Here is a 14,070-nt window from a genome sequence, read left to right as displayed (position 1 = left end):
GGAAATACAGTCATTTAAATTTTTAAATAAACAATGCATTGATTTATTTTTCTTTAGGGAACCTCAGGGCCTGATCCAACTACTGTGTATGTAGATCTGAAATCATTGAGACATGACAGGTACAGTAGATTTATTTTGCTCCTTCCCTGTTAGAGTTCCAAAACATAAAAAGTTCTTAGCCTTGTCCTGGCTGTGAACTGAGAGGTCATTGGTTTGGTTCCCAGTCAGAGCACATGCCTGGGTTGCAGGACAGGTCTCCATTTGGGGATGTGCGAGAGGCAATTGATTATAGATGTTTCTCTCCCTCTCTATCTCCCTCCCTTCCTCTCTCTCTAAAAAGAAATAAAGTCTTTTTAAAAAATGGATAGACTCCTCTGAAAGTTTAAAAATAAAAGACAAGCCAGACAAGATAAATGAAGCAGAGTAGGGTTTTTGAAACAGCTCTTTATCTAAACTCCAGGGGGGAAAGCCTTCCTCATCAGCTTACAAGGCAATTTTAGCTGTGTCCCAAGGTGAGCACCTGGCCCCGGGGCTCTGCGACCCTTTCCCAGGCCCTGCTGGCCTCAGCTGTGTTCGCTGATGTGTCCCAGGCACTGGCCCAGCCCGCACAAGTAGTGCATCTCCCGAATCAGTGGCCTCTGCCTCCTGAGGGCATTTGGCAGTTCCTGGGGACAGTTCTGTTGTCACAACAAGCAGGTTACTACTGACATCTAGTGGGCAGAGGCTGGGGTGTTGCTAAGCATCCTCCAGTGCACAGGATAGCCCCTCACAAAAAAGTATAACAGAACTTGATCTGACCCAAAATGTCAGTAATGCCGACTGAGAAACTCTAGCATAAAAAGGAGAGACGAATTAGAGGTCTTGGGAAGGCAGTATATATCTGTAGTTGACATAGTCCAGTCATTTTTTAAAAGACTTATATATAGTAAATACTGTTTTTCTGCAGGGTTCGTCTTGTGGAACGGGGTGCCCCCCAGAGTTTGCTCCTTTCAGAGTCTGGAAAGGTAATTTGTTTTGACCATTGGGAAAATGGTCTATTTGGAGAAGTTCATTTTAAAGAAACCTGAAGTCATATACTATATTAGTACCCAGGGCAAGACTTAATTGAAACTTGGAAATAATTCAGCATTTCAACTGAACCAATGTTTTTAAATTCATATGGGTACATAGATAAGAATACTCAATTTGAACTTTGTTAATTCCATATATTTTTTTAACATGAATGACATGTTATTCTTATTTGACAAACTAGCAAAATTTAATGTTCATTATATTTAAGGTGGAGAGATGAGCAGCACTTAAAAAGAGCCAGTTCTATCTTTGTAAATGTTACAAGGAGAAAAATAGGGTGGCAGATGGGGAGGGGTGTGGTTTTAAGGTCAGGGAAGACATACACATGTTTATAGTTAAAAAAAAATCAAAATGGGGAAGAGATTAAAAATATTTGAGAGCAATTATCTATAGTGATAAGATTTCTTAGATTAGAATGGAGCTTTAAAATGTTCGAAGAGAGATTTAATTATTGCCCTAGTTTCTGGGGGCTGCTACAACAGAACACCAGAGACCAGGTGGCTCATTAACAACAGCAACATTTCTCATAGCTGTGGAGGCTGGGAGGCCTGGGATCAAGGCACCAGCAAATTAGATTCTGGTGAGGGATTTTGGGTTCATAGATGGCCATCTTGTTGCTGTATCCTCTCACGGCAAAAGAAGTGGGAAATCTCTGGGCCTCTTTTATAAGGGCACTAACCCCTTTCGGGAAGGCCCTGCCCTCCTGATTTAGTCATCTCTCCAAGTCCCGCCTCCTAACGCCACCCAGCACACTGAGAATCAGGTCTCCCAGTCCTAATTGGGAACATTCAGTCAATTCTAAGTTTTGAACAATTTATTGAAGGTGATGGAACATCGGCATTAGCTTTCAAATTTCTTACCCTTTGAAGAGATTGTGGTGATGCCTCAGAATCCCTTCTAGTAATGCTGAAAGGCAGAGGAGAAAACTGGGTAGAGAAAAGGGAGCTAACTTATCCAGTGGCAGATCCACCCCATGGGAAGCTTACTCCAGTTTCACCCTTCTGTGTAAACTCTTCCACGTGGGCTTGGGTGGATCTTACCGTGTCACATCTTCATCTCAGCCAGCAGCTAAGGCCTGGCCCTGACTAGCGGGAGTGGTCTTTTTGTCTTCCTTCCTCGAGGTTCAGATGTATGAGTCAAAATGGTCATTGTAGGGTTTCTCAAGTAACTGCATCCTCTAGAACCTCAAGGTCAAAAGGGAGGTTTAAGAGACAGAATACAGGTAGCCAGACAGGCCCTGAGCCATTCTCAGCCAGTACCTGTTTCTTCCTTTTCCCTCCTGAGGGAGATCCTGGGCACTTGGGTGTCTTTTCTACTCTCCTCTGGAATTGCCACCTTCCCCTCTTGCTCTCCAGGTTCTCCTAACTCTGGCACTCACTGTAAACTGGGGTGGAGTCTCTCAGGCAATTCCTTCCTGCTGCTCTTTCTGCTTTAAGGGGTTGTAGTGCCATCACTCCAGTGAATAAGAAGGGGCAGTTACATGGTTAAATTAGTCTACAGATTCTTAGCTGTTACCATTCTGCAGTGCAGTTTCTCATCCCTTTGAAGGAAGGCAGAGCAGCTGGTTCTCTGGTTTATTTTTGAGGATGAAGCTTATCGTACCTCTGGTCTCCACTGAGCATGGTCCTGTGAGCACCGCCTCAGTCAGCTCCTGGCTCTGTGCTCTCCCTTGCCTCGCCAGAGCGGGGAGAGTGGGTAGCTACATTTCCTAGGGGTCAGTAGGTTTAACTAAGCCTTCGTGTTTTCCCTTTGATTCTTAGATTTTACCTGGAGTAAAGGTGGTTATTGTAAATCCCGAGACCAAAGGGCCTGTTGGAGACTCTCACCTTGGAGAGGTATGTATAATTTTCACCTTTACTGTGAAAAGTCAGCAGAGAAAAACTTTAGGGTTCATAATCCAGAAGTCGGAGCAAATGTAGGTTTAGGTTCTTGCTTACTGTGACTTTTCTTTCACTAGAAGAGTTTTAGTTTTTCTCTGTAAAGCGCAAGACTGAAACGGACGGAAGGGGAAGACTGACACCACGGTGGAGAGGAGATTGAGGCACCTAGACTAGAACTAGTCCCAGATTTGTCCCCTGCCGTCCCCTCAGCTGAAAAGGAAATTGGGCCCATCCTGCCTCTTCCCCCCATTCAAAGAGCCACAAACACTGAATTTCTAAAATTCATGCAAATTTTATATTCTATCCCAACATGCACTTAATTTTTGTATTGATATCTTTATATTAGTATTTATAAGTGTATCGATATTAATATTAAAATGGTTTTAAAGTCTTAATTTTTCTTCCCCCAAATCTATGAGGGACATGGATGTTTCATCCCATAGATCACTGGGAGGGGTATTGTAGGTACAGGAGCCCGGTGACCTGGGCTCCACCATGTGTCATCTTCTCAATATTGGACAAGTTACTTAACCTCTCTGGGCCTCAGTTTCCTCATCCATAAATAATAATTGTGCTTACCTAGTAGAATTATTTGACAATGAAATGCATTAAATACTTGTATCTGTAATGCACATATGAGGGGAGACACCCCCCAAAACTGGAATTTATTTGTAAAAAATTGTGTATTCTTACATGTTTAAACTTCAGTCTCCCTCAATGTACTCTCCATTTGATGCAATTCACCTATCAAGACATTTTTTTCTGCTGCTTAAAACAGTTTTAGAACTCATCAATTTTGATGCTTTTTAGTGCTTCTGCTGTTTTCTTGTTTTCCCTCTTCCACATTGGCAAAACATTTCCCTTTGAGGACTTTTTTCATCCAGGAAAACAAAAAAAAAATGTCACTTGGGGCAAGATCACGTGAATAGTGGGGGCACAGACGTCATGCTGTTTTGTTCACAAACTGCTGAACACTCAGCACAGTGTGGGCAGGTGCACTTGTAAATCACCCATCATGAAATAGGCAAACATGTTTAAAAGAGTCTTCAATTTGAAAAACAAATCACTGAAGCCAAATGCAGCCTCTCACAACAATACCAGCTGGTACAGTGATACAGGTGGGTTCCTAGAACACCCACTTAGCAGGGGAAGCCTGTACTACAAAGGGCCCGCCATCCAGATGATAATTCCAGTGGGGGGGGGTTGTGTCTCCCCTCATAGAACGGTGCCTGTTAATATAACACGTTCTCAATAAATACTAGTGTTGTTGACCATTGTTAGTTACTGCATTGTTCGCATGGTAAATTCAAACACCCTGTAACGTTTCCTTGAGGGCCTTATCCCTTAGTTTCAGAAGCACAGAAATGATCCCTTGAAGCCTTTGCGGGGCTCTGGGAGAGGCTGAGAGGTGGGCCCGGGCGGCCGTGTGGCGGGTGATTCAGAGCATGGCCTCTGCCGCACAGGCTTGGGTGTGAGTCTCTGCATTTCAGGCGAGTCAGTCTTTGTTCGCTCCTGTGTAAGATGGGAATAACAATAGTGCAAACTGTATTGTCGTGCGCGTATGTCAGGAATGAGTGAGATAAAGCATGTAAATAAGTACGTACCGCACTGTTCGGCAACTGGTGAACACTTGAAATGTCAGCTGCCTTTATTGTTGCAGTTGTGCTGAGGCTGTTGATATAAAAATGAGTTTAAAAAATTAAAATCATGTGTCCCAAGAGAATTGAATTGATACACAGCACATGTTCCTGCTGAAATGTGACCTTTTCTTGTTGTAGATTTGGGTAAACAGTCCCCATACAGCCAGTGGCTATTACACCATCTACGACAGTGAGACTCTTCAGGCTGATCATTTCAACACTCGCCTCAGCTTTGGGGATGCTGCTCAGACGCTCTGGGCTCGGACAGGATACCTGGGTTTTGTCCGCCGGACCGAGCTCACGGCGGCCACTGGAGGTAGGTCCCACACCAACTCCTCCTCTCTGTGCTGTTTTGCATTTCAGCCAGGAGCGCTGGCTGGCCTTCCTCAGCCTGCTTTTGGATTGTGGACTGTGTGTATTTAATTATTCCCTCCTATGACTCTCGAACCCATTTGTGAATTCATATTTATTTGAAGTCAGACTTTGCACCCGAAAAGCACCTAGGAGGTAAGCACCCAGGGCACCGCGTTGGCACCCCTAAAGTGTGGGCCAGCATGGCCTCAGTCACGGGTGTGCCTGAGGAAGAGCGAATGGCCCTGGCGGTACACAGACCCTCAGCCCTAGGGGGTGACTCTAGCCCTGGAACAAGCCCCTGGGACAGATAGTTCATCTTTTAGTTCTTGCTGCTACTCTGCATACCATTTTGGGAGCAGGAGGAACACTCCAATCCCCAACGGGGAGTCAGTACAGAGGAGCCCCCTGCTGCAGGGCTCCTCTGTCCCTCAGTGTCTCATGTTGGAGTGAAGACTGCTTCGCAAGGCTCCAGTATAAGCAGTCCCCCAGTCATCCTCTGCCCAGTTCATCGTCACTGCTTCACTGCTGTCTGCCTTGGGCCTGCCTTCCTGGTGGCATGAACAGTGGTTTTAAAACATCCAATTCTAATTGTATCAGGCACTTCAAGAACTGATACAGATACCTCACTGGACTTTTAAAGGCCTGAATTGAGCCATGACATTTCTCCTTAGCTTCTTGCATCTGTTCCATACCAACCAACATTCATAGTTTCTCCTTATTTCATGGGGAGCCAGGAACATACTGGAGAAGAAAGGCTAGAGCCTCCCTCTGCCATTGTGCTGTGTGTCCTTGAGCTATCACTGAACCCTCTGGCTTCCTGCCTGGAAAACGGGAGTTACAATGTTTCCTGCCTTTCGGAAATGACTGAGATTGAATTATGTGATGCATTTAAGTGCCTGTAACAGCACCTAGCAAACAGAAAGCACTGCTGGTCATTAACTACTGTGTTTCTGTTTTCGTTTTGCTATAACAGTCTTTATGATCTAGTTTTTCTTGTTGAGAGGAACTCTGCTGGACCTCCTCTTTCTCTCTCCAACAGCTCCTAGTATTTGTTTCTCTGAATTTTTCAGAAATCTGTCTTTCCCTGAGAATATTGCGTTCAGTACATGTAGCAAAATAATCTCTTTTCTTAAAAATGCAGTATATGTATAGGCACAAAGCACGCAGCCCTGTACATACAATGTGTGCATAAAATCTTAGAAGAAAATTAAAATAAAATAAAACCTTAGAAAAGAAGGGAATTTCTGCCATGCCCTAGCCAGACTGTGGCCACATTGCTAACCAGAACTAGTCTCTTCCACATTCCATAATCTTGCTCCTTACATCTGGATCCCTTGAAGGGGCCTAGACACAATGACACATGTTCATTTTTTCCTCTGTCTCAGATCCTCACTCTTCCCCCACCCCTCCCAGACATCATTGGGCCAATTCTTGCTTACTCGTAACAGCTCAGCCTGGCTTCAGCTTTTCTAGGCCTTCCTTGAACCTTTGAGCAGAGCCTAGGGAGGTATCCCTTCTCCCCTAATGCCTCGTGCACACTCCTGTCTCTGGGCTCACCACATGATAATGGAGCACCTGTTCGAGTGTGTTTCCCCTGGTAGCAGTAGCTGTCCAGAGCAGGAATTGTGTTTGTGTGTCTTTGTCCCCCAGTACTTGGCACGATTCCTGGTACACCGTAGTAGTAGTAGTATCTGTAGTAGTATCTGTAGTAGTATCTGTAGTAGTAGTAGTAGTAGTAGTCGTCGTCGTCGTCATCGTCACGATTCCTGGTACACCGTAGTAGTAGTAGTAGTATCTGTAGTAGTATCTGTAGTAGTATCAGTATCAGTATCAGTAGTAGTAGTAGTAGTAGTAGTAGTAGTAGTAGTAGTAGTAGTAGTAGTATCTGTAGTAGTAGTAGTAGTATCTGTAGTAGTATCTGTAGTAGTAGTAGCAGCAGCAGCAGCTAATTTTTCAGCACTTTCAATGTACCAGGCATCATCATATAAATGGCATTACACAGATTATCTCAATCCTTCCAGCAGCTTTTTGTTTTTATCTTGTCTTACGGAAAGGGAAGCAAGACTCAGAGACTTGAGTGATTTGCCCAGAGTTACACCGCTAGTGAGTGATGAAGCCAGGTGACGTGGCAGGCAGTCTTAACCCTGCGCTCTTGATCCCCACATTGTACCGACCTCAGAATGTGTCTGATGAACCAAATTTCTCTCTCTCTCTCTGTCAGAACGTCATGATGCGTTATATGTGGTGGGAGCCCTGGATGAAACGCTGGAGCTGAGAGGATTACGATACCATCCAATTGATATTGAGACCTCAGTGTCTCGGATCCACAGGAGCATTGCTGAATGGTAAATTCCCCCCACAGAACAGGCTTCCCTCTTTAGCTGTAGCATCAAGTAAAACTGACCTAAGTAGTCAGCTGTCTACACCAAATACTGCCTACAGGCATAGAACTCCAGGAGGGCTAAGAGAATAAACAGACTGATTCTTTCTTGGTGTGCCATCTGCTGTAGCAGATGAGGCTGTGGAGTTCCAGAGACAGGCTCTAAGAAACCATTGCGGGGCAGAGCTGCGTCCTCTTTAAGGATAGACTCTTTCCGTTGGAAGGGATGTAGCTGACATCTGCCTCTAGAAGGTTGGTGTAGAATGGTGGAAAGAACCATGACTTGAAGGTCAAAAGACCCTACTTAAGGGCCTAGCTCTCTCACTTACCTTGCTTCCCTCCTCTGTAAAACACTCTCTCTGTCACTTCCTGATTATGGGAAGGTCCAGTGAGAATGTGCTTATAAATGGTCAAGTGGTGAGCAGATGGAAAGGATCATTACTTTTCTCTGGTCTAATTTCCCTCTCAGTGCAGGAAATTCCCCTACATTATACCTGATAAAGGATCAATCATCCAACCTCACATTGACTTAAAACTCCTTAAAATTAAAACCTTGGAGTTTTTCATACTGGCTTTTATTCTAGATCCTTGACAGTACCGAATCTGTCCAATTTCCTTTCTACATATTTGTCAATGTGTCTTCACTTGTTTCTTGTTTCTCCCTTTGCTAAAAAGCCACAGTTCTTTTTGTGGTTGTTCATGCTTTCCAGATGGTTCTTTGCCTAAAAATGTTCTTCCTTTGGTCAGAGTCTCTTCCCAGACCAGAGCAGTGCCCCTGGGGCATAAGAAGGAGGCAGAGAAGCTGTGTGCCACGGTTACCCTCAAATTCTAGACATTCAACTTTGAATGCAGCCAAATATTGTGTACATTTTTCTTTCATGATTGTGCCGTGCTTATTAAAGCACAGCAACAGTCAAGCCATACCCCCTAACCCAGCAGTTCCACTCACTAGAAGGTGACTTACTACTTTATGGCACTTCTATAGCATAATAGGAGAGAGAGTTGTGTGGGACACTAAGCTCAGATGAGGTCAGGCTGACTTCCTTCCTGTTGGGGATAAGAATATTAGTTGAAGTTCTTATGTTGCAAGTAACAAACTCTTTTCAAAAAAACATAAGCAAAAGAGAGAGTTAATGGAAAGAATACTTGGCTATCTCAGAAGTTCCTGAAAGTCTCTAACCGTGGTTCTCCAAGAAAGGTGGAAACAAAGCATCAGGAACCACTGTCCCCTTTCCTGTTAGAGCCGTGTGGGCATCCACATCATTCGTTCTTTTCTCACTGAAGAGCCAGTCACTGTGCTTCCCTGCACACCTGGCTACAACGGAACTTTCAAGTCCACGTGTCCTCAGCTCAAGTGACAGGCTAACAACTTTCAATCCTACTTCCAAACTCCCAAGAGATTTTGGATGGCTCAGCTAATCAGCTATAATCGTAGGGACAAGGTTATGTATTAAGACATGTCTACTAAGAGAGAAGGCAGTTCTTGGAAATGGGGATAGGTCTTGGGTAGATACTGTTGTAGATGACTGATATGTGTAATGACCTGTTAACTGAATGTCATTGAAATTTCAGTGCTGTGTTCACATGGACCAACTTGCTTGTGGTGGTTGTGGAACTGTGTGGCTCTGAACAGGAAGCCCTAGATCTGGTTCCTCTAGTGACAAATGTGGTTCTGGAGGAGCATTACCTCATCGTCGGTGTCGTGGTTGTGGTGGACCCAGGCGTTATCCCCATCAACTCCAGAGGAGAGAAGCAAAGGATGCACCTCCGCGACAGTTTCCTAGCTGACCAGTTAGACCCCATCTATGTGGCCTATAACATGTAACCAGCTTTGTGGAGATTGCAGGGGGCCATCCTGAAAAACCACAAGGACCCAAGACCAGTGACTTAGAAGCAAGCTTTCAAATGATGTGAGATAAGCTGAGATGGCTACATTTTGTATCTTTCATCTCATCCTGTGGGATTCTGCGATCACATGGCACATAGAAAAGGGGAATTCTATGGTGGCAAATGAAAAAAATGTTAACAGTCATGAGTTTTGACATGGCGTGAGCAGCACGTTACTAAAGCAGTTACATGCATGTTGCATATTTTTCATCTGTTGTATATACTTGTACTTTTATCTAATGCCATTTTAGAATTTTGTAAGGGAGTTTAATGAATTCTCATGAAGGGGTAGTCTGAGTTACACAGTTCCCCGCTCTGTACTGTATTTTTCCTTTTGCTGTAGCTGGACCCTCTGCGGGTGTTGTTAACGCAGAACTGCGCATCTTACTTCCATTCGGCGCTTAAGCAAATTGGATAACCTACTGAAGATGAAAATTACTTTATATATATAATTCCTGAATGTAAAACATTTTGACCACTGTTTTAAACATGTAAATAAGAATACATATATTTCAGCTTATAAAATGAAGAATTGGCTTGTGTAGTTATAACAACCAAAGTAGAAACATTTCTACTTTGAAAGAATTTCAGATATTCTTTTAATGTAGTGTAATTGCATAGGTAACTGAGAAGTGCAAATTATTGGCAGGTTTTGCTGCACATTGTACTGTGTCTCTATTGGCTGGTGTATTTTATGAACTAAAGCTGCCTATGATTGTTTTAAAAGCTTGCATCCCCAGAATCAGCTTAAGCTTTTAAGAATTCATCCTCTTTCTACAAGCTGGAAAATCTCAGTTTAAAAATCTAAATGTTACGAAAAAGCTCAGATTTATTAGCTCCCACCCTATTCTAAGGAACCACAATAACACACTCTGGCCCCCAGTGTTGAAACTCTTTCAAATTAAGAGTGACTATGTAAGAATTTAGAATTTCCTCTTTTTCCAGGCCCAGTGTAAACTGTGTATACAGTTTATACATATAGCTTCTCTTTTTGTGAAGACCGAAGGGTGTCCTCTGTTCTTCCAGTTCACGCAGGCCGGGGTTTTGAGGACATGATAGGTTGGGAAGGCAGCAAAATCAATGCCACATGGAACTGTGAAGCCACATAACCATCCATCTCGAAATTGGCCAATTTGAGTTGCCAAAATAGACAGGCTTGTGCTGAAATAGGGGAAGCCTGGTGTTTGCAAGAAACTCTAGAAATAACTGGTGCCCAGACCAAGCCGGCTGAGCTTGGGACTGAGTCTGGCCTCTGGCTCGGTTTCCTCTCTTTGGTCTGATACTTCATGTATTTGAATATAGTTGGATTTCTTTATTTTTTTCTTACAGAAATATTTTTAAAAATTAAAAAAAAATCAAAGTGAACAGAGCTAACGTGTTAAATCAGAATGGTTCTCTTTGACCCACTCTGGTCTATTGTGTAAATATTTATTTAGACTATTTTAATAATACATATTATTTACCCCACTGTAACATCATGTAAACTAAATATGTTTTTAAACAATTTTTAAGACTTGTAATTACCCTGAAAATAAGGTTTATAATGCAAAGACCAGACCCTTCGCTGTGGAAGCATTCTTGGGGGCTGCCCTTACAGTCTGTGACTGGACGCCCCTTCACGACCCCCTTTCACATAACCCGCCCTTCCTCCCAGTTCGCTCTCCTCTGAGGGCAGACCTCAAGACACTTTCCAGTTCCAGATCCCTTTTCCAGCATCTCGGATGAAGTTGATTTACACGTGATAGGAGAGGCTCTAGGACGCACAGAGAAGAGAAGAAGCACTCACATTGGGGCAGGAAGTGCCAGCGACTAGTGATGGTTTGCTTTGCAAAGAAAACAGCCTGCTTACTTGGAAAGTAATTTTCTTAAAACAATTCTTACTGATTCACTAAACAAAACAAGGGACCCTGAGGAGTAAATAGTTCTATCTCCATAATCCATAAATTCTAAGAAGAAAATACAGGCAGAGTCTGTTCGATGGGCTGCTTTGACCATTCCTTCCTACACAAGTCAGGTGTCTGCCAGGGGTATCACGTGAGCCGCAGCTGTCATTTTAAATTTTCTAGTAACCACATTTTTAAAAATACAAAAGAAGCTGGTGATACTGTCTTAATATATTTTATTTAACCCAAAATTGCAAAACTATTGTCATTTTGATGTGGACTCAGTATTAAAAAATTAATAAGATGTTTTACTTTTTTTCCCTGTTAAGTCTTTAGGATCTAATATGTATTAAGCACATCCCTTTTCAGACTAGACATATTGCAAGTTTTCAGTGGCCACACGTGGGTGGCTAATTGCTATGATATTGGACAGTGCAGATCAGTAGTCATTCCTTCAAATAAAATATTCCATTAACCTCAAAGTGTGGCCGATTTCCAGATACCTAGGCGTTGATTATCTAGTTTTATAAGGTCCTCGGGCTTCTGATTTATCTTTAGTTTTTGCTTTCTGCCTTGTGGCTGCTTTATTGATCTTTTGCATATCTCCCAAAGCCAAAATATGCTTGTGGAGGAAAGCAAACCGAGAGGGGTCTTCGGGATCTTCAGCACTAACGCTGGCAGAGTACCTCCGTAAGGGGAAGAGAGTGCAGCCGTGGGCCAGGTCTGTTGCCAACTTGAACAAGAAAACTTTCTCTTGATGACCCAATGCTCTTGCTCTTTCCACATTACATACAGATTTTGTGGTAAAACTGACTTGTAAGGCGGGCCCAAAAGGTGATTATTGACAGAAGAGCCTTGCTAAAACCTCTGGAACATGTTCTGTCTGGGTTTTTATGACTGTGAAAAACAAAACTAAATTAATACAAGTCTCCCTTCCCTGTTTCAGTTAAGAGAAATCTATTCATCTGAAAGTTTTTGACCCTCTTTTTGCTTCTCAGCAGAAGTAACTGAGAAGGGGGCTGCCTCAGGAGAAATTCTAGGCCCTGGGGATTCTTAGAGCTGTACAAATGCCCCCTCTTGATTGAGCAAGACCTTGGGAAAGACCAGCATGCTAACGGGCATGAGTGAATCCACAGTCTTTACTTCTTGCCTCATAAAGGGGCCCAGTTACACCAGTATCGGTCTTTTCCTGATGAAGCTGTGCTGCCTCAGGCTGTCTAGGGACCATTACCTATCTGTTGGTCGTGTGAGTGTGTCTCCTTAACTTTAGTTCCTGGGCAATGCTTGCTTAATTAGAGCTTTGTTGAATCAGCAAAGGGCCCGAGGCCTTAGGTTTTATTTTTGTTTTTGTTTTTTATTAAGGTCTCTGCTCCTGGCATGGTGCTCAATATCTTGGCCAAATAAATTACTTTCCTTGAATATAGGAATCTTTTAGACTAAAGCAATGAGGAGTTACCACCTCACCCTCAAACTCCAACATGATCTATGCCTTAGTGTTGTTGTCTGCTTTGATGTAAAAGTAAGAGTATTTGGAGCAAGAAGCTGCAGTACTCCAAATATACAATAGGCCTTTTCTTTGTCATTCATACATGTCTGGTTTAGGTATATGTACATGGGCCATGCTATTTGTCCAGAAAAAAAGAGTGTAAAGATAGAAGAATAACTTTGTAGTCCTAAATGCCATTTTGTTTACTTTCTGTCAAGATATTTACCAGTGTCAAATTCAAACTATAGTACTGTGTAATTATGTATAAAGTTTTTTATTTATTTGAAATTAGACTAGATACACATTTTTAAATTTAACATCTGGCTGGACAGTGTTCTATTAACTCATATGAATGTGTTTGTTTCCTTTGTCTTGTGTTAATAAATATCGATGCCTGGTTGTGTCTGATGCTTCACACAGTGGGAAAATTGATAAATTGTAATTTATAAATTTTTAAATCGAACTTCCGATGGTAATACCCGAAGATTGCTAGTGTGGTCTAAGAAGATGAACACAGTGATCACAGTAAATCAGTGCTATAAAAGCAGGCCACATCAAGAAACCGTAGAGTCATTTTGAAAACTAAGAAGCCTTTTGTCAGGAACAATTAATTATAGCTTAGTTTTCCTCCCACTTATGTGACATTTGCTGGTTTTAAACTTCTTGTGAATTTCAATTTTTTTGTGCTATGTAATTTTTTTGTACTGTGTAAGCTAGATTTCAGCTTTCCCTAAAGTAATACTTCATTTGCTCTTCCATTTCCTGGTTTCAAGAAACTTGATGGGAGCCCATCAAATTGCATGTGTTCTCGGGCACTAAAAGTTGTCCTTGAACTGTGGTCCAAGCTCCTTAGGCAGCTGAGAACATTTTTTCATTTAGCACATCTTTATTGAGTGCCTTCCGATTAGGCACAAGGCTCTGTAATAAGAACTGAAGCTAGAGAGAAAACTATCAAGTCACTGCCCTCAAGGAAATACAGGAAAACAACACAATGTAATTAAGGGTTACAAGTAGAGGTGGGCCCAGTCCAATCATGAGGAAAAATAGTGAGGAATACATGCCAGAGAAGGTAACATCTGAACTGAGTTTTGAAGGATGAGACAGCCAGATAAGATCAAGACAAGGGGGAAGGCAGACTTGCATGCCCTGGGGACTGCAGTTCGTTATTAGGATATGGGGTTTGAAGGGAGAAAACTAAAAGAGGCTTGAGCTAAGGGGTAGATCACTAAGGGCCTTGTATATTCATGCTAAGAATTGTGGGCTTTTATCCAGTAAGCCAAAGAGCTGATGAAGGATTTATCACAAGGGAATGAAATGCTCAGATTTGCAACATAGATTATTCTGGTAGTCATAAAAAAGGGATTGGTGTGGGTAGGGAAAGGATGTGGAACCTGAGGCTGGGAGGCCTTTCTAGTAACTGCAGTGATAAAATAAGTGTACTTCCACCAGGGCGGTGAAGGATGGGGACAAGAGGCAATGTGTGCAAACT

General features: G+C 42.7%; 1 protein-coding gene across 4 annotated transcripts in view; it reads left to right on the top strand.

Moving 5' to 3' along the window:
- DIP2B (disco interacting protein 2 homolog B) overlaps positions 1-12,996 on the top strand; it is a 219,474-nt gene extending 206,478 nt beyond the window's left edge. For all 4 annotated transcript variants that reach the window (XM_045829328.1, XM_045829326.1, XM_045829325.1 and 1 more), the window contains 6 exons: positions 58-119; positions 947-1,004; positions 2,832-2,906; positions 4,730-4,907; positions 7,167-7,290; positions 8,898-12,996. In XM_045829328.1, the coding sequence (XP_045685284.1) occupies positions 58-119; positions 947-1,004; positions 2,832-2,906; positions 4,730-4,907; positions 7,167-7,290; positions 8,898-9,150 (750 nt within the window). In that variant the 3' untranslated portion in view covers positions 9,151-12,996. The remainder of the gene's footprint in view (positions 1-57; positions 120-946; positions 1,005-2,831; positions 2,907-4,729; positions 4,908-7,166; positions 7,291-8,897) is intronic.
- The last annotated feature ends 1,074 nt before the right edge of the window (positions 12,997-14,070 follow it).

Source organism: Phyllostomus hastatus, unplaced genomic scaffold (genome assembly GCF_019186645.2).
Source record: "Phyllostomus hastatus isolate PE091 unplaced genomic scaffold, TTU_PhHast_1.1 phas_scaffold_93, whole genome shotgun sequence".
In the NCBI taxonomy this organism is placed as follows: domain Eukaryota; kingdom Metazoa; phylum Chordata; class Mammalia; order Chiroptera; family Phyllostomidae; genus Phyllostomus; species Phyllostomus hastatus.
Note: the sequence above shows the minus strand (reverse complement) of the source record. Positions and strands in the feature narration are given on the sequence as shown.